Raw genomic sequence first — 22,490 nt, forward strand, 5'->3', positions numbered from 1 at the left:
ATTCTTCAACTCATAGGAGAGATGCTTCACATGCAGAGGTATTGGCGGCATCTAAACAGAGTGAGTCTTTGCAAAACCCGTCAGCAGTTAACAGCAACCTTGCTGGAGCTCTGCAAAAGCCCAAACTGTGAGTGTTTCATAATGGCAGTATAAGACAGGTCTGATGCTCTAATGCAACTCCTGTGTGAAAAAGTCTTGTTTATTTACAAGGGCAGGGATAGGAGGGGATTGTTAGGAAACCTCCAGGAGATCACTACGTGTGTTTCACTGAGGACAAATTAATTAATTACCATGAAATTGCCATCAAGATGATAGTGTGTCCTTTGGATCAACTGAAGTTTACTGTAATGTTAGTATTTCAGTTATTAAAATCACACACTGTCTTGGTAAGATAATGAATTCAATTGGTCTGAGACGTGGCATGATAAAAGCAGGTTCTGAGTTACAGAATGAAGTTGACTGATGTAAAACTCTTGCCAGAAAAATGTCAGATTGATTATTGGCGGATCAAGTGGCCTCTGCACTTCATCTGACTAGAAAATGCTGTGGAAAACATCAAGTAAAATAAAAATCATGTGAATTAACTGATGTGCAAAGATATGCCTCAGTGAAAAAATAATTCCTTATCCAAAGCACCACAAAATGAGCCTAGATTTATAGAGGAAAAGACATCTGATATGATTACTCTATTCTGCTGGATTTTTTTTTTCCATTGTATGTACCTACACCAATTCAGTGTAAAGATTCATCTTTGAATAGGATTTGTAGGTTTTCCTCTCCTGCGAAGCAGATATGTGAGCTTTGTATAGGTGTGCACGCTTTTACTTAGACTACCCAAAACCTTTAGGCCAAACTTGGCTTAAGTGTGTACCAGGTGCACATTGCACCTGAGACTTGCAGCTAGGGAAACAGATGGCAGAACAGCATGGCTGTAACGCATAGCTATTGTCAGGGTAACAGCAGGCTGTAACGTGTAGATACTTGCACAAGAAAAACTGTTTTGTCTCTCAGTCTGTCATCCCTGTTTTCTCCCACCCCCTGTTTGTTTTCCTGCTCATTTGTCCTCTTGACCAGTTCCTCGCAGGTCAAGTTGCACTCGCTGAAGTTGGCCAAGGTATCCCGTATATTCCTGTCTGTGTCGCTTGTGAATTGGACCTTTGGTTGTGTTCTGGAAAACACGACAACCCTCAGTAGCTTTTGATGTCAACAAGAGTTTATTTGTTGTAGTGAACATCATCGTTATGTTAGATCTGCCTTGTATTTATGCTAGGTGTCTGTCTGCTGGGGCTGTGCTGAGATGTTCACAAACAGTCCTGTTGCTTTGGGTAGCCTGGGCTTTAACCTTGTGGGCCTCTGGCTTCCCACCTGGTCATACACACTTTGCTTTTCATATTTTTGCTTCCAGCATAAGCAGCCCCATGAGGTTTAAGTATTACTATCAGTCTGTTTTGCAGCCTCTCATTTTCATGTTTCATTGTCAACTGATGTTGTCAGTCACTGTAACTCCACATACTGTAGCATTGTCCTTGCGTTTGATTTACTGCTGATGGCTGTAATATAATTTGGCACCAACAGATATGTCTTTGCCTGCCAGTAATTTGAGAACAGAGAGTGATTTGACAAGTGATAGAACTGTCTGGTGTCCGTTGTCCGTATCCTGTCCCCATCCCCTGCTTTAGCTGAGCACTCTTTCTTGGTAAAGCAATGTTGACATGTATATTCTGTCAGTCACAGCACATGGTACCTCATGAAATGTTTTTGTTGGTAGCGCAGGCACATTAATGAAATCATGGCAATGCTGAAATAAATAAAAAGTTACTATGAGGGCTTTCAAAATCAACAATATAACGTTACAAAGACAAAGCTAAACTAGGATGGCAGCTAGTCAGTTACCTTAAGCCAAATTTAAAGCATGTTTCTTTTTAACTTCATTTTTATTGGATATAACTCAAGCAAAAAATAAAGCAAAACAAGTACAAGTTATATATATATATATGTAAAAGTCCTCATGTAGGAAATGTCTCAATTGTGGCATTATAGAAATTCTAATGTCAAGAATGCCCAGAGATTTTAAAACTCTCTGATTTCAGACACTTTGAAAAGCTGCCTAAATCTTTCTGGTTCTGCTTAAAAGGCAGTTTTACAGCACCACTGGAAAGAAGCAGGGGTGTATGCATGATAATGTACAGATGATGACTTGTCAGGAAGGCATCAGAGTGCTTCACAGCTACCATGATATTAATAGAACTGCAGATAGGAAAGAAGTTTTTTGAACAGGAAAAGGCAGGTGAAGGTGATCTTGATTATATTTCCAGACATTACCTAAAATGGCTTATCAACTTTGTGCCTTGGCTTCCATTTTTTTGAAACATTAAGCTAATTTGTAAAGTGCTTTAAATATTCAGGTCAAGCATCTTTCAACCCCAGCCCCAGCTGTTTGTATTGACAGCTTGATTCAACTTGCTGTATATGTAGCATACATAGTCTATGCAAGCAGCCACCAACAACTGGAGGTTTGGGAATTGCCCACTGCTAGGTTATAACTTTTCTGAAAGCAGCTACTCAAAGGGGACATCTCAAGACTATGTACGCATTCCAGTTTGAATTCTCACTTCCTTGCAACAAATGCTTAATTTCCTAGTACTGTTAGAAATGGTCCCTATTAAGCTCAAGAATGTAAAAATGCTAGAGTGAAATTGTGACTAGTAAACTGATTTTTTTTTTTTTTTTTTAAACCTCTCATCCTGATGAATACTGAAATAGAGGGGGACTGACCATGAAGCCATGTACTTCAATAAATCAGAGTTAATAGAACGACATAACCCCCATCACCACAGAATGCCCAAAAGCAAATCCCCTCCCTGCTTTAGACACTTGAGGTTAAAACTGTAGAAGTTTTAAGTTTCTACCTGCTATGTCTAAGAACCTCATGTGACCTAAAGGGTTTTATGTGGAAAGAGCCTTTTTAATCAGGGTTGAGAGATGACTAATAGAAGCAGGGCATATAGGACAGAACAAGGGTAAGACTGTGGTTCCAAAACAACTGTGTTGATGGGAAAGACTGGCAGTTTGGTCAGTTCGGAGAGCCTGGTGGTGCGCTTTGAGCCTTGCTCCAGTCAGCAATAGACCAGACAAATTGTGCCTGCTGGATGAGGGATGCCACAACCTGTCTTGGAGCGCAGTTTGGCCTTGCTGAAGTTTCCTGCTAGTTCAGTACTTGCTGAGAAGCCGAGGCAAAGAAATAATGTATTTTGATGCTGTAGCAGAGGGTGAGTGCTGCAGTTCCTTACTTTTGAGCTGCTTTAGGGTCCTAGTTATCGCTGCATAGCAAAATGGTTGATTTAGCCACTGCCTGCAGGCTGCTTGCTGTTTGTCACTGAAGCCAAATTGCCTCTCTTCTTGCCCTGCTTTCCCTCTCCTTTCATGCTGTTCTCGCAGTCTTAATTAGAAGTGCTGGCTTCAAAAGCACTAGTTGGGTGAATGGGTTTGCAGGGACATGTGTGTGCATTTGGCTCCTGGAAACAACACAAAGCAAATGAGTATCCTTTGTTTTATGAGCTTTGCCTAAAAGGGAACACAGAAAAGACACTATCTTCTGTTATGTAAGATGCCTCTCTGCCACAGTTCCTAGTTTGTGTTTCCCACGGTAACTGGGCACAATTGTTGCATGGTCTTGTTCTTGCAGAACAGGCATTACTGGAGTTAAGAGCACTGGAAAGAATTTAAATGATAATATAAGTTTTGGAATTAACTCTGATTTAAGGGAGTTCATGGTCCTTGTGGTTTGCTACCTGCAAGTGTTTGAACCACACAGGTTTACTAACAAGAATATAAATGTAAATTATGTTCCAACTCAACTCTGAGTTGGATGTAATGTTGTTATCAGATATTACATTAGTAGTTCACACTGGGATGAGGTTAGCTACATTGCCATTTCCTGAATGGATCCTTAGTTAATAATGCAAACTGCAACTAAGGCAACACAAATGCTTTTGAAAGTTGTGCTGCATGTATTAATCACTGTGCATGCAACAGAAAATATCCCAAATTAACATAACTAATCAAGACAAATGGCAGAGTATTTTCTGAAATTGAAAAGTGAGCCAGGAATCAGTGACCACACTAGCCTGACTGGTGTCTTGGTTATCCAAGGGTAGCAGTGGGAAGGAGACGAGCCTGCAAGGCACATGTAATATCTGAGGAGAATAGAGGACCCTTAGCCTTAGACGCAAGTTCTGTAGAAAGAAGGGGCAGCACAGAGTATGCCGTGAGCAGCATCCACTCTGCTTTGTGTGCAAAAGGCGGCTCTGCAGAGAAATGCTAAAGCCAGGTGTATTGGGGGAACTATAGTTGCAAGGAATTCACAGCTCAATCTGCCTACAGGGAAACGGGAAAGGGCTGTTAATGGGATACAAGAAAGATTGGGTGGTTTTGAATGTATACTCAGACAGGGAAGAAACAGTTTTGAATATTTACTGGGATTCATCTCTCATCTTGACTACTCCTTGCAACAGCTACTTCATATATAACATATCCACACTGTGAAGTTAGAGTTTTCCTGCTCTGTTGTATTCTATATAGATTAATAGGTAAAAGAAATACAAGGAAAGGGAAGGAGATCACCACACATAACACTGGAGTGCTGTGAGCCACAAGAGCTGCTGAGAAGAAAGGAGTTTCCTAGAACAGCATGTTGCTTATGCCTGAAGGTTGTGCAAGGACAGGAGAAATGAGCATGGAGCCCTGCAGGCTAGAGAAGACTTTTTAGTAGGGCCAACCCTTCCTGGTACCAGTTTTTGAGGAATTCCCTCTTACCCAAAGTGACTTGGAATATGAAAGGGGAGAGGAGTGCATTGGAAGAAACAAAACCCCCACAGTATACGCTCAGGTTTGCACTGGCCTTGTGAAGGGAAGCTCCCTCTATTGGACTTGCAATGCAGGGCACTTGTGATGCTTCCTTTTGGAAGAGGCCAAGCCCCTTCTTTCCTGGGATGCTCAGCACTGCTGCACCCCTCTGCAGTGAAGACACAGATGGTATCCCAGGGGCGAGGGCTGCGCTGGGTACTCACAAATGTAGGCTACACCTTTAGTCACCAGCAACACTTACCTTTGTCTATGTGAGGCCTCTACCTGACCCTTCAGAAGGCACTTGGACTACAGACATCCAGCCTAGCTCTCTGGCATGGCCATCTCGCTGAGCCAGCTGGACACAGCCTCCACCTTAACATGCTGTGCACCAAGGATGCGATTATAAGCTGTTTGTATGCTCACCTACTGACCTGGCAGGACCCCACAGAAAGCAGCATTTCTGATGACACAGTTGTACATCTGAATACTCTAAGTGGATCCCAGGATGGAAAGGTGGTTCCTGTGTTCCTTTTCTAAGAATTTTGGAAAAACTTGAGCACAGTGTATCTTTCCTGTGAAGCCCATCAGTACCCCTACCCAGTTCACAAGGGCCTTCCCCCCTGTAGGCTCCTGCACTTGTCAGTGCTTTCTACATATGCTAGCAGCAGGATGGTCTTGCCCAGCCAAGCCCAGTTACCAGCAAGGAGCTGGAGGTAATGAGGCTCCATGGGATGCCAATTGCTCTCTAATACTGGTACAGGCTCCTGAAGTGTCATCCAATTACCATGAGCTGGTGCTACAACTTCACAGCTGAGGGCCCAGTTGTACCTTGGTATGCAAAAGCTGACTCTGCACAGGTGATCTCATGTCCCAAAGAGCATGTGGTCTGGCCAGGCTGGGCATGTCCCCTGCTACAGCTGCATTCCAGACTGCTGACCTAACTCTTAAGTTACAGGTGTGGACTTGGTTAGGAAACACTATGATAAATTAACAGGGACATTCAGCCTGGCTGCTGGACTAGGAAAGGGGCTTTGTTTTACACATGCTGCCTTTTACAGGGACTGGTGGCAGCACAGCAGCATGCTACCATCATCTGGAAAGGACAAAGTTTAGCATGGCCTCTCAGTGTGAGTGGGGAAACAGCTGTCCCTTGGACTGCTTCCAACCATAGATGTAGTAGAGACAGCTGATGTATATTGACCCAGACCATGGCTCCAAACAAAGTCCCAGAACACCTATAGCATCAGCTTCTCCACACCGGCTACTTCACTGTGTTAATCCACTCTGTTGCACCAGCCTACTTGCTAATGTAGATGTAACCACAGCCAAGTGGTTATATGACCAAACTACAGTTAAGTTAGACCAGCCCTTTTAAAGCAAACTCAGCTATCATGAGTCATGCCCTTACTGCACCTTACCAGCTTTTCAAAGCTTAAAGCTATATTTCAAAGAGGGTGAATATTGCTTAAGAAGTTAATCAGCATTCAGCTTTTATTTATAAGATGTCAGAGATGTATACAGCAAGATTTGTTGAACCTGCTGAAAGAGGTTCAGAATTTCATGGGTAAAGCAGATGCAACAGCAGCACATAGTGACTCAACAGCATGGTGACTGGTGCAAGAATTTTGAAGTCATCTATAGGCTGGCAGCTTTGTAGACCAGGTCTGAGCAGAATATTGTGTCAGTTATAGGAGAAGTGGTAGAGATCCTGTTTGACAGCCATGAGTAAGCCAGGAACTCCTCGGCTACCCCCAAGTCTTGAAGAAAACACCACACTGGGAATGGCATCTTTGGAAGATGGGTGGGGAGAAGGGATAGTTCTAAGGAGATGGGCATCTTGGAGGCTCCAAATTCTGGTGTAGCAATCCTGACCAACTGGAAAGGAAAGGACACCAAAATTCAACATTACACAAGAAGTACTTTACACCACTCTGCAAGATTTTCATCACAGAAGGTCTATGGGGAAAAAAAACCCTGACCGTTTCCATACACACTAGAGGCAAAGTGCTTATCAATACTTTCTGAAACTGGAATTCTACACTGAATACTGCAAAAGTGGGAAAAGTGTGCAATTCCTATTAGGCAATAAAAGGTATGATAAATCTGTATTTAGACTGCTCTTCTCATTATCAAGCTCCTAAGCCAAAAAAAGGGAGAAAAACTGTCAACAAGAATTCTTCTCATTATTCCATCACTTATTGACAAATCCAAGGAGAGGAGGTCACTATGTTTACAGTGACATTGTGAAACTTGGCTATACTTTCCACAGAATCACGGAGTTTTCAGAGTTGGAAGGGACCTCTAGAGATCATCTAGTCCAACTCCCCTGCTAAAGCAGGATTGCCTAGAGCACATTACTCAGGACTGCATCCAGGCAGGTCTCGAAAATCTCCAGAGAAGGGGACTCCACAACCTCCCTGGGCAGCCTGTGCCAGTGCTCTGTCACCCTCACCGTAAAGAAGTTTTTCTGTGTATTTGAACGGAACTTCCTATGTTCTAACTTGTGCCCATTGCCCCTCGTCCTGTCATTTGCATAATTTCCTGTTACCTTTCCTCACCTGACCCCAAATAAAATAAAATAATCTCAGACTAGCCAAGTATATTCAAAATGAACCTTAGTGGTATAGACAGTTTACAAGAAGTTATGCTCACACACCAGTGCTTCAGTCCATCACCACACTAGCCACTTAAGCACCAAATAAACATATACAGAGTCTTTAGTCTCCGTATAAAGTTATCACTAAGTCTTCCGTTTACACGTTGTTTCCCTGAATTTCAAAATCAAGTATTTTCTGCTCTACTCTTGAGACACACTGTGGAAATGATAAGGGGACTTCTGCAGGACACAGCAGATAAAGCCATTAAGCACTACACAGGAGTCATTACAGTAGGTGTGCATCCAGAACACTATTTCTTAATTTTCATAGTATATTATAGTATGTCTAAGGCTAAATTTCTTCTGAATTTTAAAGAATTAACAGCTTCCAACAGCTGTAGCTAAGAAATGCTCCTCATGCATAAGAAAATCACTGACATGCACTCTTACAAGTAGAGGGGAAAAAAAGTGAACCCACCTGCTGTAAGAAGTCCTTCCTCCTCATTTACATGCAAAGGGAGAATAGCATACTCATTGTGATGACCTTTGTACTGTTTCACACACTTTGCTGTTCTCAGGTCCCACAGTTTTATCTGCAAGTTGAAGTAATTTTTTGAAAAGATGATATATTAACAAAGCAGAGAGCACTTCATGGTTGATAAATAAGTGGATCTGGAAGAGGACCCATATATGGGACTACCACCCCCAAAGAACAGGCATCCACCCTCAGGACTGGTATAAGCACTTGTCAATGCCCAGATACCAAAAGGAACAGAACACCCTAAATGCAACAAAACCATACCTTTCCAGCCATATCTGCTGCCATAAGATAATGTTCAGCCTCAAGAAGGCAAACAGATGTAACTGCTGAGTCATGGAAGAGACGAATTGCTTTCCAGCTCTGGCCCTTTCGGTTGCGTTGACGCACATCAATGCTGAAAATCTCACCTGAACGACAGCCATTGTACAACACTGGGGTCTGGAAGAATCCAAGAGAAAGAAGCGTACTATGTAACACCTGAAAGGATCTTACAGGTTATACAGACAGCAGCTATGTCAAACTTTTGAGATCTCTGGTGCAGCCATCAAATTATTTTATTAACACAGGCATTAAGAACCACAGGTTTTATTACACACTGCAACATTTTTCATTAGCCAACTCATTAGTTCCATTCAAACCTCAACTATTTACTTTAGCTGTAAAAAAGTTCAGTTAGGTAAGTAGGAACTTAAGCGTAACATAACAGAAAGACAGGAACTGGAATTCTCATATTCCAATTTCACCCTTTTCACTAATCTTTGTGAACAAGTCCATTAGTATTTTATAGGGGTTTTCTTCTTGATGGAGACAATACACTGAGTGTTAAGAAAATGAGGTCATTTGCCAAAACCAAAACAATTTTATAACACATTATTACTGTGTTCTTTTTACTTCCTTCATTTTTAGCTCTGCGCAATTAACAAAAGTTACCCCTGTTGCCATAGAGTTTGAAATCAGTTAATCTTTTTGTTGCTATTCAATTGTATGCAAGCATGAGATCACGTCAGCTCTGTTGCGGAAGAGCTATCCAACAGTAATTGTAATCACAACCTTATGTACAGCATGCTGAGTCCCATCACAAACAGAACAAAAAGCCCACCAATGAGACAGCACTCTGAAAAACAAAGTGGGTTGTATGGTTCTTTTTACCTGTGTGGCAAACTGTTGTGCCAATACATCGCTACTGGTTCCAAATGTCTGTCGATGCCCTGTCACTACATTGGTCACAAGAACTCGTCGTGTCAGGCCTAAGCAAGACAGATTATGTTTGTTTAGCTGTAATTTGGGTAGCAGCTGAGAGAGTAATGCAAGAAGTCTTTCTCACTGAGATAGAAGGGATTGCTAGCCTTGCAGATCACCTGTGCTGAAGCAGTTGTCTGCTTGGGGATTCAGGCACCAAGCACAGGACCAGGCAGTGGATATCTTGAAGCTGCACAGCATTCCAGGTCGATCTCCTAGGAGAGAGGAGCAACACATAAAACGTTTGTAAAATGTTAGTACAGGATAACTCAGAAAGCTTCTCGTCATTTCCATACTTCTTTCAACATTTCAATCTGAAGCAGAGAAAATGTTACCCAATTAGTGTCCCTGTGCTACTCAAGAGACAAGAAACAAAAGTGGGACTTCACGATTGTAAGCCAAAGACTTAAGAGTCTATATAGAGAGATGATTGTGAGAGACTGAAAATTTATTCAGTAGTCAGAGGGCTGACCATGGCAGGAAAAAGAAAAATAACACTTGCCTTACAGCACTAAATAAGCCATTTTTAAAAGATAAGTGGGCTAGAAACACAAAACATTTAGTTTATAACCTACAGATTAGCCAAAGCCTAACCTGTAAGTTCTTGGCTTGCCTATTTAAAAAAAAAGAAGGTTGACTAAGTAACAAGTAACAATACCCTAGATTTGACCCTTACTCACATAGCTCCTGCACAGTCTACTAGATGTCAAATTGTAAGTCCTCAGTTTTCACTTCCTTCATGGCACATCCACTATGATCAGGTAACATGTCTAAAACATGGTTTTAGACAGGTGAAGTTCTACTTTGCTCCCAGCATCTACTTAGCAAGGTTCCCTCAAACTAACAATTTAGGAGAGTGAAGTAAGTCAAGAAACTTAGAAATACCTGAAACAGTCAACAGGAAATGCTAGACAGGACGACTTTGGTGGAACTCAGGGCATCTGATTATGGTGAATGACTTGAAGTGTTCTACAGAACAACTAGGCATGCCGGCCTAGTAGCCATCCATCTTCAGTGACTCTTCAAGATTATGCTAACGCTATGCATTTTTTTTTTTTAAATGGCTGCATAAATAGCATGACAAAAAGTTTAAAACAGGTCCGTAACTCTTATCTATCACAGATTTCCTCTGTATAGAGGTATCTGATTATGTCTGAATAGAAACCTCCAGGTTAGAGGACTGTACAGTGCAACCTGAAGAAGCATGATCTATCAAGAAAGTCCAATTAATTAAGTCCTGCCTCTAAGAACATTGAACAGATATATAAAGATACAGCTACAGCCGTCAGACTTAAGACATAGGATTCTCTAAATTAATCATGCTTACACACAACTGAGCATGAACTTGTACAAGGAGCTACAGGCTGAGACATTTACCAGCTTTCCACCTTTGATTAATCCACCGAGCATGCTTGAGTAGCTACCATGAGAAGGGATTCTGCAATGATTCTAGATAGTCTATAAGGAAATTCGAGTACTTCTTGTGTGCAGCTTTAAGTATTAGCTACAGGCCAAGCTACTCATGAAAAAATGCTTACAAGTGAGGTGTTCTCCTGCTAAAGTCAAGTACTATGTCAACAGCAGCTAAAAATAAACTACTGCTTTGAATACTGCTTGTTAATTAATTCTTAAGTTCTTTCACCTGTGCACTTCTTAAACTGTTTCAGACTTTCTTATTTTTGTAAGAATCCAACAGTCTGACCAGCTACTGAAGAAAAGTGTGGAAATAATCTTTCCTTTGTGCTCTTTTCATACCATAACTGCTATTGAAAATTGGAGGAAAAAAAAAAAACAAACCAACAAAAACACCCTACCTGGGTTAGTGCTGCTGAACAATGATGCTGGCAGCAGACTGGCACAGCCTGGTGTTTCTGCAATTCCCATGAGACACAGCTTGCTGAAGCGAGTTAAGGAAAACAAAGATTTCTCCCTAGAATGGAACAGGCTGCCTAACATTTATAGGTGGGAAAAGCAAGATGCTCTAACATAGCCACAGCTCACAATACTCCCCCTTTGAGACCTCTGATGTACCTTACAGTTTACAATTAAGTCTTGACTTTTCATGTCTTTCATAGGAAAGAGCTAGAAAGAACTCAAATTCTTGCTTGTCTATTTTCACTACCAGAAAGACAAGACAAGAGGAATACTAAGGCATCTTTCTAGTGACAGAAAAAAAAAAATAAATGCACGACCTGCATGGATCATTCTTCTCATCTCTATATGCTGATAACACTGCATTAATATAGATCTGTTTTTCATGGAGGTAAGTTGGAGAAAGGGGTGCACACACTAGGGAAGTAGGAAGGACTCACTTTAGCTTACATTTACTTTCTAAAGATTGTAACAGGTATAAATAGGATTTGAAAGCTGCATTTCAAGTTCAGTGGGGTAAATCTGTGACATGACAAGAGGAAAGCATGAAATAACCAAATCAAACAACCCCCAACTCCTAACCAGCTGTTAGCCAGCCTGATGAACTCCTGCCACCTTCTGGATCACTCCTGAATTGCTTGGCTTCTCCCATAAGGGATTACATGCATTTCTACCCTGCCTTTTGGTACTTTAATAGCACATCTGTTGCCTGCCATCTCTCACATTAAAATCCCCTTTTCTTCTTCTCTTCTCGGGCCTGCAGTGTCCATTACTGCTGCTTCTACTATACCACCAACCTTCCTCTTCTTCTGAGAAGATCTGCAGAACGTGCTCTGAAAGTTGCAGAGCATGATGCCAATGAATTGCTCCCATTCTCCTCTTGCCCCAACTGATAAGGGGATGGTTTACAACAGAAACCAACCAACCTGCTTTCAAAGAGAAAGGTAGTTGCCTTAACGCTCTCTCTTTTTCTTTTACCTCAGCCAATTTCTAAACATCAGATCATTTTGGATATGGCATCTATGCTATTAATGAAGTGGGAATTCTCCAGGGCAGGAAACATGATCTTTCACCTACTATTACAGTGGGACAACTCTACATATATCTATAACAGAACCACGTATCTGTCTTACTAGCTCTAACATCTCAATTTTTGTAACTTTCTCTGTTTTCCAGAAAACTGGGGCAACTACATGAGAGATCTTCCTGGAAGTTAGTTGTTCTGTGCAGCATGATGCAGACTTGTGAAAGCTGAACTGAAATTTTGCTCTTTTTAAAAGGATATAAAACATGAGAATCTGGATGAGTCAATGATGCCCAGCACACAGAATTCACCTTCAGACACAAGAAGACACACTATTATTGTGACTCAATTCATGAAAAGGTATTTCCATGCAAAGATAACACAAAACTATGTGCTGGATACACTTCCTTAGCCCACTAAATACCTCAATAACGGGACACGAGTGTTTTAGCCTCGCCCTCCTCTTAAATGTAGGAGACAGAGCAGCATTGAGAAGCCTGTCCAAACGCAGACTGAGGTACCAAGCACATCCTATTATTTAAGAGATAGTCCTTAAAAGAATCTGAGCATGAAGAGATTATGCAAGATTAAGGAATACTCTTCATGCTCAAGGATAAACATGTTTTCCCAAAATTATCTTTAAGAAAGAAGCATGCAAATCTTAGTACTTTCTGGTCCTCAACATCAGTTTTCTAAGCTATGGCCAACTGCAACTCTGAAGTAAGCACTATCCTTAGCAGCTGGTACTTCTACATAGTCTTCCTTTCCAATTGTAGTATAACGTTCCTGAGAACTAGTACTGAGGACTTTCAGAGACAAGTTTATTGTGATTCTGTGTTTAACCAAACTTCACATTGCTAGATTCTTCCATTCTCTACTCCTAACACCTTCCCCAACCCTCATGCATTTCTACCTATGCCTCCCAAGAACAATGTTCTGAGAATACAACTGAAGGAAGCAGGAACAGAACACAGTACTTTGCGGTTTGTGAAGTAGAGGTTGTCATACATCTCCACAGTGAGAGAGTCCTTCCCCAAACCACTGAGGTTGATGATACCATATTTGCATCCTCCATGCTCTACATCATTCACAGCGAATATGCGTTCACAAGCAACATCTGCCTGTAAAATAAAAGCTTACTGGTCACACTTACTGGAAAAACAGCTTAAGGGAGCAGCATTATGTCTAAAATGAAACAACACATTAATTCTGACCCCTTTAACACCATCCACTTTCCATTCATCTCCAAAAACAACGGCCAACTCCTTTTTATAGGCATGCACAGAATAAGCATGAGTAAAAAAGGGATTTAGTCCTTGAGTAACAAAGATATTTGCTCCATAGACCTCTCCTGCATATGCAGTACGATCAAAACTAGTAGAAACTGCTTTCAGATCATGAGATGTGAAATGATTACTGATGTTTACATAGACTTTCTGCACCATAGACTTTGACACTCCCCAAATTCTTCTCCTTTCTCTTAATCCTCTCCACTCCCCCCTCACCCCACACTAATTGTCCACTCAACTCCTGTTTATTTGCAAGAGAACATGTTGATAAGCTTAAAAAAAAAATATCACTTTCATATACGATCTTTTCATCATTTCCCTTTCTGGAACAGGAACAGCCTCTTCCTATATGTTTAAAATTACCAAGCACAGAATTTGAGAACTGACACAGCAGAAATAACACATCTTTGAAAGCAAAATTCGACCTATGGGATTTGATTACAAGATCCTGAATTTTCACTGAAGATGGGCTCTCTTTATCCTAAAGACTTAACAGTTCTCATAACATACCACAATTATTTTAAAATTGTTGGTTCCAGCAACAGAGGAATCTGGACTGTGAATTTCTATCTTCCTCCTCTGCATGCAGTTCACTTTCAGTTCATGGACCATCCTGTAAAAGCAGGTGCAGGGGGGGAAAGAGAAGAGAGAAGAATTCAGGTAAGCCTAGGTTTAATGCCAACAAAAAGAATTCTGGATAGAATATCCAGAACTGCTTCTCAATCACAGAAAATAAAATGCCTGAACAACTAGCATGCTGCAATTTCACTTACATAACCCATGAACACGTGCATCTTTCACATTCATGGCATTTTATCCTGTTATTTTGAACCCCAGCACATCTTCAGTAGCAAAAACAACTTAGCAAGTCACTAACTTGCCTTCTGCGCTGTTACTGAATCTGAGCATAGCAATTCTAATAGGGTCAGGGGGAATGGTCATGTCAGTTGAAGAGCATTCATTAAAAGAAAAGCTGCGCTGTATTCATAAAGCGCAATGTGGCAAACCATCACATATAGGAAAAAAAGAGTGAAGTTTTAAACTCCATTTATCTGGAATTAGGAAACCTCTTCAATTGGATTTTTATCACTTGAATAATCTGATTATATATCATGGTTTCGGCTAGGATAGAGATGACTTTCTTACTCGCAGCTGGTATAGTGCTATGTTTTGTACTTGGGATGAGAATAGCATTGAGAGTGCACTAGTGTTTTTTCGGTTGTTGCTAAGCAGTCAAGGCCATTTCTGCTCCTCACACTGCCCCACCAGCGAGCAGGCTAGGACTGCATAAAAAGTTAAGAGGGGACACAGCTGGGACAGATGACCTCAACTGACAAAAGAGATATTCCATGCCATATGAGGTCATGCTCAGTATATAAAGGTGGGGGAAGAAGAAGGAAGGGGTGGACATTTGGAGTTATGGAGTTTTATCTTTCCAAGGAACCGTTATGCACAATGGAGCCCTGCTTCCCTGCAGATGGCTGAACACCTGCCTGCTGGAAGTAGTGAATGAATTTTTTGTTTTGCTTTGCTTGCATGTGTGGCTTTTGCTCTACCTATTAAACTGTATTAATCTCAACCCGCAAGTTTTTTCTCACTTTTACTCTTCTGATTCTCTCCCTCATCCCAAACAGTGGGAGTGAGCGAGTGGCTGCACGGTCCTAATTGCCAGCTGGGGTTAAACCATGACATTATAAAAAGAATGTAACTTTTTTAATTTTAATTAATATGTCCCTCTTCATCCTAAGTGGAACAGTAAGAAATGCAAAAAAACTGACAGGAACAGTTGCACTAACAGCAGAACTTGGTATTGCAAACAGAAGACAAATCAAATCATATACCTGCAATAACTTGTGGAGCTGACCAAACCCAGCTGCCTTTTCTGTAACAGCATAGATGAGTTCAGTCCAGCCCGTGTTGTTTTCTGGAAGGGAGTAACATGAAAGTTAACTCAGTTATTTGCTTGTTTATAACTCAAACATGGCTGTGGGTCTTAGGTGTTTGAGATACTTAGGTAAATTTTTCCTCTAGCCTGCATAGATTAAAATTTTCAGAATGTCTATAAAACACATTCCAGCACTTTCTCCCTGGTCTACTACAGTAAATAGACAAGAAAGAGAGAAGAATATATTCCCGAGATGTGGCATGCTTCTATAAACACAAAGTTGGACAAAAAACCCACCCCAAAACAATAGCTGTTGTTTTTGCTCAACGTAATCAGCAGTACCACCTTGAGGTGTGAAGTCACCTCCTAGTTTCACTATAACACCTTAAATTCTTATTATACAGCAAAACTTTCTATCACAACAAGACTGCTATTAACTATGCAGTTTTACTGCTGCACTAAACTACTTTTCCATCCATCATTTTTTAAAATGTCACATGAACACCTTCTGGGGAAACTAAGGATAGAGTACTCTGCAGAGTTAAGAAGTAAGAAATCTTTTTGATAATGGCCTGACAAAGCAAGCGTTTAAGAGTCAAAATGTTCTTATGCGGGAGCCTAATTCAGATGTCCCATTCAATAGCCAGATTTTGAGAAGAGATATATATCCACAGTTCCCATTTACAGCAACATGGACAGCAGCTGTTTAGTATCTATGAAACCTAAACTGCTCATGGAAACAGCTAAAACAACAACAACAAAAAAGCCAAAACAAAACCAACAGCAGCAGTTTCACAGTGGAAAACTTAAGAGCTGAATAGGTAGTTGAAGTAAGAACTTCGTTACCTAAGGAGAAAAATACTGCTCACTTCTTCCAAATGACAGCACGTTTAAGCTGAGCTGTGATTTGTAAAGTTATAAGACATGGCTTTCAGGTAATTCAAAAACATCCTTGTTATGTATTTCACCCAGATTACCAATATGCAGCATCAGCATTAACTTTGCTGTAACGCTTTATGAAGCGAAGCATACAGGCTTTCCAGGCAAAAACATAAGACCTGCCTTAATTTTACCTGTCCAGAATTATTCTTCATGAAAAAGCTGTTTCCACAAAATATCATTAGTATTGTTTCTTCAGGGCCCAGGAATATGACCAACACTTTTATTAAACATTGGGAAAATTTAAAATCAAGACCTTACTTTGCCAAATCAAGGCAGGGATTTGAAACCTGGCATCCAATGTCCTGACTCAAGTGTAACTGTTGGACAATCTGCAATTCTGAGCACAGTTCTTGTCTCTTTACAAGTTTTTTTGTTTGTAATGACTTGCTTTCAATCCTGTGTGGAACAGCCAAACAAAAGGCTTCAAGGCCTATAAGTTCTCAGCAAAAAGAAATTTTAATTTGTTCAGACAGCTTAGGGAACCGTACCAAAGTCAGAAATGAAAGGCTTTATCTTATAGTCTGTCCTGAGCCAGAGCACAATAAAACCTAATTGCAATCTTTTTGAGAATGTACCTTCTTTTGTTTTTCTTCCTCTTCTAAGAGTCTCAGTCTTTTGCGTTCCATCGCCTTGTACTGAATGCTCTCCTTGGTGAGTGGGTTGTAGTTATTATGTCCAGGCAGTAGGCGAAAATAGCGGTTCTTTTCTGAGTCATAGTAAAATCCTGGCAGTTCTTAGGAAAAAAAAAAGTTGCAAAACTCAGTTATCCATCTGATTTTGCCTGAGTTTTTTATTGCTCTTTGACATCCCACATGTTCCTGGGAAGGTCAGAGTCATGAGGCTCAAAGCTATTGCTCCCAGCAGGTCCCGAGCATGATACAGAGTAGGAATAGATGACAGCCATTTAAAGGAAAAAAAAAAAAAAAATGCAGTGCCATTACACAGGTACAGAAGGGATGTCACCACTGACCAAGATGAAATTCAGACACATCAGAGAAGCAGACAGGAAAGGTTTTGCTGCAGAACAAAAATGACCTTTCTTCATAAAACAATCATGAAGGGATGCTCTTGGTTAAAAGACTAGGTAGGGCAGTCCCAAACAAAAATAAAATTTGAAATGAGGTCTCACCCAAACCAAAAGAAAGCGATTCACTTCCCAGAACAAGCCACCTTTTCTTCAAAATATAGGAGAGATTTAGATACAATCAAGAGTACATTTGGTCAATACATAGAGGCTCCTTCCAAAGATAAACTTGGATGAGAGAAACATTCAATTTTAGTGCTTCACTGCCCAGGTAAATTCACAGAGGCAGACAGGTAGAATACTTTGACAGATTCATAATGGTACATTGTCTCAAGACAAAGAATTTTATTCCGAAGAGGTCAGTGTTAACATCTTCATTTCAAGAGTTTTTATTTAAACCTTTATCTACTACTAGGAATTGCATTTGAAGTAACCTCTTTTTGCTGCTGCTTACAATTCAGCTCCTTGTCAGCCTCTTTTAGGTTTCAACTTAGCAACAAGTGACCAAGATTTATTTGGGTCAACAAAAATATCAAGTCAGTGAACAAATCAGTAAGGTTCATAAAAGCACACTGCATTTAGCATGCAGAATCTAATTACACAGCAATAAACGTTTTGCAGGATACATCTCCTAACATGTTCACAAGCTCTTAAACACAAAAGGGTGATATACAAAAAAGGGTCCCTTTCAATTCTGGCTTTGTCTGTTGTTAAGAGGTTAGAGTCAGTGGTGTTTCAGGACTCTCCTGTTGTGGAGAAATAGATGTTCCCACAGGCTTAAGTTTTTGCTAGGGTTGTTTAATGAGTCAGGAAACCAGAATGCAAATGGAACAGCTTCCTCAATAGCACTGCTACTGCACCAACTCTGGTTTCACCAGTCGACTCCTTGATCACGAACATTTAGCCAGAGTATATTTCTTACAGACTACAAAATACACTGAAGGCATAAAGAGAGACCATTTCATCACCCCACCCCTGAAGTGGTGCATCACTGTGTCTTTTAAAAGATTAAATAACTGGATGCAAGTTACATTTTTTATATGCTCTCTTATTTTTTTTACTTATTTAATGTTTCTATCAAAAGAAGTACTTTATAACATCTTCAGTACATATGAAAAAAGAAACAAAGTTCATTTTCTTCCCAAAGCAACATTTCTGGAAGGAAAAAACAGAATTCTATTTTTTCAGTTTCTATCACCCTGGTTAAGCACACAAGTTTTTAAAACATGAGAAGCACCTGTGGACCTGAAAGTGCAACTGGCCCTGCTCTCCAGATGCTCACTTACTACATCTTTTTATATCATCTGATGTTACTTTTCTCTACAAACTTTACTGATTATATGCTTCCTGTAACACCATACTGTTAATGCAGCTACTACTACTTTTTTTTCCCATACAGTCAGCATACAGACACTGATTTTTGACCCATAAACACGGTCCCTTACCTGGTACTACAGAGTTCTGCATTAAACTGGATGAAGAAGGATCTTCACTGCTACTGGGGCCTGCATTCACTGGGGTCTGTGGTTCCTCCTGTTCTGGCCTAAAAAAAAAGCATTGCCTTCAAAATAGGTTCACAATTGTCCTACACACCTTTCCCACAAAGAATCTAGAAAGTAGCTTGTTATTGACATTAATGGAGTACAATTTTGCAGGGCTGTGATAAGCATACCATACACTAAACTATGAAAATGAAACAGTAAAAATATTCATCTTAAAAAGCTCTCAAAAATGTTAGAGATCCCAACATCCTAAAAGCCTTAATTACTTGCTAAACCATTAGAGGTGGCTGCTCATTCTGCAAGTGCCTTTAACTCTTCAGAGAGATTAATTCTGGGCATTTTACCATACCCCCTGATTAAAAGAAAAGCCCACCCTTGAAAGCATGTAAGTCTTCACAGCATAAAGCAAGAGACAGTGTGGGTAAAATACTGATGTCAGATCAGAAATATTTTGCCATTCTCTTCAAAACAAGAATTTCATTGATGAGGCTCCGAAACATGCAAAATAAAAAAAAGTTTACTGAAAACTCCAAACCCAAGAAAAGTATCTGCTTTTGTAATAACCGTCGCAGTCAACAGGGCAACTGCAGCTTTCTTCTTTTTGAATTAATTTCAATGGGCACATTCAGTACAGATGAGCAAAATTCCACTGGGATGTTTTCTGAATCACCCATACAATTCTCATTTTTTAAGACAGGTCTTATTACAGGTCTCCTAAAAGCATTAGGCCAAGATGTTTTGCAAGAGTCATAATTTATTGACAAAGTGACAAAGAAATTCTAGTTCTAATAACAGCTCTACTGCTGTTTGATTATATAACTTTAAAAACAGTTAACATAACCAATCTAGAAGGGGAAAAAACACCCCACACCAAACCCAAGCACTTCAATTTAAAGCTTTTTAATAAAATACTTTTCATTATATATTCACTGAATTAGGGTCCATTTGCATTTCTAACTTTTCTTACACAAATACAACTAATGGGACAACTCATACCTATGCTTATGTGTCTCCTCCTCTAAAAATATATTTTAAAAAACGCTTAGAGCATTACAGCAAAGGATTAGCCTCTTTTATTCCTGTAAGAGGCACTAAGGAGAGAACACGGGAAAGAAAAAGAGCCATAAAAATAGCTCAAACATGGGCAAGTATACATTCAAAAGTTTAAAGTGTACTTAGCTGAAAGAATCAGTTTTCAAGGCAGTGGATTACTCCTGAGCCCTTGTTTCAGTTTCCTGATCTGGTAGATGTGGTATTATTACATTACTTAACATGCTTTCAAACTTTCAGGAAAATCCTTTAAGGACAGTTCTTATGCTAGTAGACACCAAGGCATAAAATAAATGGGCAGGTGAAATGAAGTACTTACAAACATTTTTCTTCCCTAAACTATCTTTGCATATTGATGAAGAGTTTACAGATGATCAGGCACACTTGCAAGGACTAGCTCATGGAACCACATCTCAGTTTAAAATCAATATGAATTTGTGAACATATGATAAGTTTCCAGAAACTGATGCAATTCCACTCCCACTAGGGATGACAGATACACCAGAAGTATTGCCTACTAGATTTTTAGATGGCAAACCTCCCAGTTCCAGACAGCCACCATTCTGCAAATTTAATTAGGCATAAGATCGAACAGCTTAACCCATGTTAAGCACAAGCTGCATATACTTGCCTTTCAGTACAGTTATTGTGATCAGGTCTTCTGTAGCGACGTGAATGGTAACTGTGCTTGTGATTGCTCCATCCATGCTTTTCTTTGCCTCTCCTATAATTTCTCTTCATTTCTACCTATAAAGCAAACACACACACACGCTTCAATGCTACTTGTCTGGAAAAGTCCAACATACAAGGCAGTCTCTTAACACGGCCTCTTTTTAACCAGTTTCAAATAGCTTTGCAGATCAAAACTGAGGCAGCACATTGAGGAAAATAAATTACTTTTGAAGAGAAACAGTTTCAAGTCCAAACAGCATCAGAACTTAAAGAAAAGAAAGGCAGAACAGCACCATCGGCCGTTTGAAGGGAGGCTGAAATAAGCACGGTAGGGTGCCGACCACCTCTGGCATACAGCACTAATAACTCTCCTCTTGCTTAATTCTCACGTGTGCAGGGCGGAGAAGTCCGACGGCCGAGCTGAAGCCCAGACGTTAACAACCGCCAGCTTTCCAGCGCGATACGCTTCCTTCCAAGCAGAGGGGCTCTCTCAACACGGGGCCAAGCCTTAACGACCAACGGCGGCCTGCCCGCCTCCGCCTCGGGCCCGGGCCCGGGCCCCGCGCAGAGAGGAGAGGGGAGTATGACAGGCACGAGGGACACGGCGGTACGAGCAGGCGGCCGGCGGCAACCTGCCGCAGGGGCCCGGACCTCCTCTCCACACGGCAGCCAGACCAGGCCAGGCCAGGCCAGGCCGGACCGGACCGGCGGGCCGACACCCCCAGCCACAGTTCTGTGAGCCACCAGGCTCGCTGACCGCCCGCAGTCCGAGAGCTTCCTCACTCCTGCCGACTGCCCTGCTAGGCCGAGTCCAGCTCTACGGCTCGACTTCACTCGCTCCACCATGCTAAACCTAAAAGCCCTTAAGGCGGAAGCGGAGGCGCCGCCGCGACCCTGCCTCACCCGCCGCCTACCCCAGGCCGCCCGTCCCTCACCGACACCGTCCCCACCGCCGGCCCTCGCCGCTTCCACCCTACCGCCAAGGCTCCGCCCACGCCCCGATGGACGAGCCTGATTGGTTCTCACCCACGCCTGCCGCTTGAAGGACAGCTCACTCACCAAACAGCGGAAGGCCGAAGCTGGAGCGTGCGCCCTGCGGAAGGGTGGGGCTATAGTGGCGGTTGGGCGGGGGCGGGGGCGGGGAGGGGTCAGCGGTTGAACCCTGTGAGGGGAGTGCGGTTGTTTCCTTCGCGAGTTGGGATGGAGGCAGAGATGAGTGTTTCGGGGAGGTGGGGGTCACTGAACGGGTATTGCGGCTTTCTCCATCAGGTGCCCTGTCGGTTAAAGGCCGTCCTTTGGCTTTGAGGAGGTAGAAGCTGTTACAGCCTTGCTAAACTTCTCCAGAGTTTAGAAGAGAGCAGTGGCTGTAAGGTGACCCTCCCGGCTGAGGCGTCTTGATGCTTAAATAATTTTTGAGCCTTCTACTGCTGGGCAACGAATAGATACTGAGTCGTTAGTACTAGGGCAGCTAGTGGACAAGGTGGGAGGAAGAAGTTGGGGCTGCAGCAGTCTAGCAGGAAGAGCTCAGCACTCCTCAGTCCCTCAGCAAAAGCAACAAAATGGTGTCATCGTAACTACCATCTCTTAGCCCCCGTTGTAAGAAACCGCTTATCTTTTCGATCTTTTGCTAGAGGTGTCCTTGAGATGGCTTTTTGTAGTGGCCTTCCTCCCCCCCTCCCGGCTTATACAGCATCTAGGAGTTAAAAAATTACACATGTGGTACAAATGTTTATTCCTCTAATGGATGATTAAGGTTATAGCAAAACATGAGCTATAGTTCACAATAAAAATGTGGAAAAGCAGGGTTTTGTCCATTTGCCTTCTGAAAAGTCAGGGTTTTCAAAATCACTTTAATAATATTAAATAAGAAAATGCCAGTACTGGGAAAATAGGCAACGGGTTTTTACTTGTTCCTTTGAATGACCTTGCACAAGCTTGGTGTGGATACTTGGCAGGAGACTAATTTTGGGGAGATATTTTGTTTGGTCTCTCACTTGCTCGGTCTG

At 41.5% G+C, this 22,490-nt stretch overlaps 1 protein-coding gene across 2 annotated transcripts; it reads right to left on the reverse strand.

Annotated features, from left to right (window-relative positions):
• Positions 1 to 6,263: 6,263 nt before the first annotated feature.
• DCAF4 (DDB1 and CUL4 associated factor 4) lies at positions 6,264 to 21,443 on the reverse strand. Of its 2 annotated transcripts, none has more exons than XM_082485081.1 (14): positions 21,420 to 21,443; positions 20,444 to 20,559; positions 18,706 to 18,803; positions 16,812 to 16,969; positions 15,251 to 15,333; positions 13,920 to 14,022; positions 13,098 to 13,241; positions 12,382 to 12,431; positions 11,039 to 11,118; positions 9,344 to 9,439; positions 9,135 to 9,232; positions 8,247 to 8,423; positions 7,923 to 8,037; positions 6,264 to 6,723 (listed from the first exon to the last, which is right to left on the reverse strand). In XM_082485081.1, exons 2-14 carry the CDS (start codon positions 20,551 to 20,553, stop codon positions 6,530 to 6,532), a joined length of 1,506 nt encoding a protein of 501 aa, XP_082341207.1. In that variant the 5' UTR covers positions 20,554 to 20,559; positions 21,420 to 21,443; the 3' UTR covers positions 6,264 to 6,529. The 2 variants fall into 2 exon arrangements, with proteins under 2 accessions (XP_082341207.1, XP_082341206.1); XM_082485080.1 differs by lacking the exon at positions 21,420 to 21,443 and adding an exon at positions 21,399 to 21,417.
• Positions 21,444 to 22,490: the final 1,047 nt, after the last annotated feature.

Source organism: Vanellus vanellus, assembly GCF_965231255.1.
Source record: "Vanellus vanellus genome assembly, chromosome: 6".
Taxonomy (NCBI): domain Eukaryota; kingdom Metazoa; phylum Chordata; class Aves; order Charadriiformes; family Charadriidae; genus Vanellus; species Vanellus vanellus.

What these genes read in the sequence shown, in the direction of transcription:
- DCAF4 (XM_082485081.1), bottom strand. Translation starts at nt 20,553, where the DNA reads ATGAAGAGAAATTATAGGAGAGGCAAAGAAAAGCATGGATGGAGCAAT. An exon ending in AGGAAGAAAAACAAAAGAAG is followed by an intron (nt 15,334 to 16,811) that starts GTACATTCTCAA and finishes ACTCCCTTCCAG; the next exon opens with AAAACAACACGGGCTGGACT. An exon ending in ACAATTTTAAAATAATTGTG is followed by an intron (nt 13,242 to 13,919) that starts GTATGTTATGAG and finishes TTTATTTTACAG; the next exon opens with GCAGATGTTGCTTGTGAACG.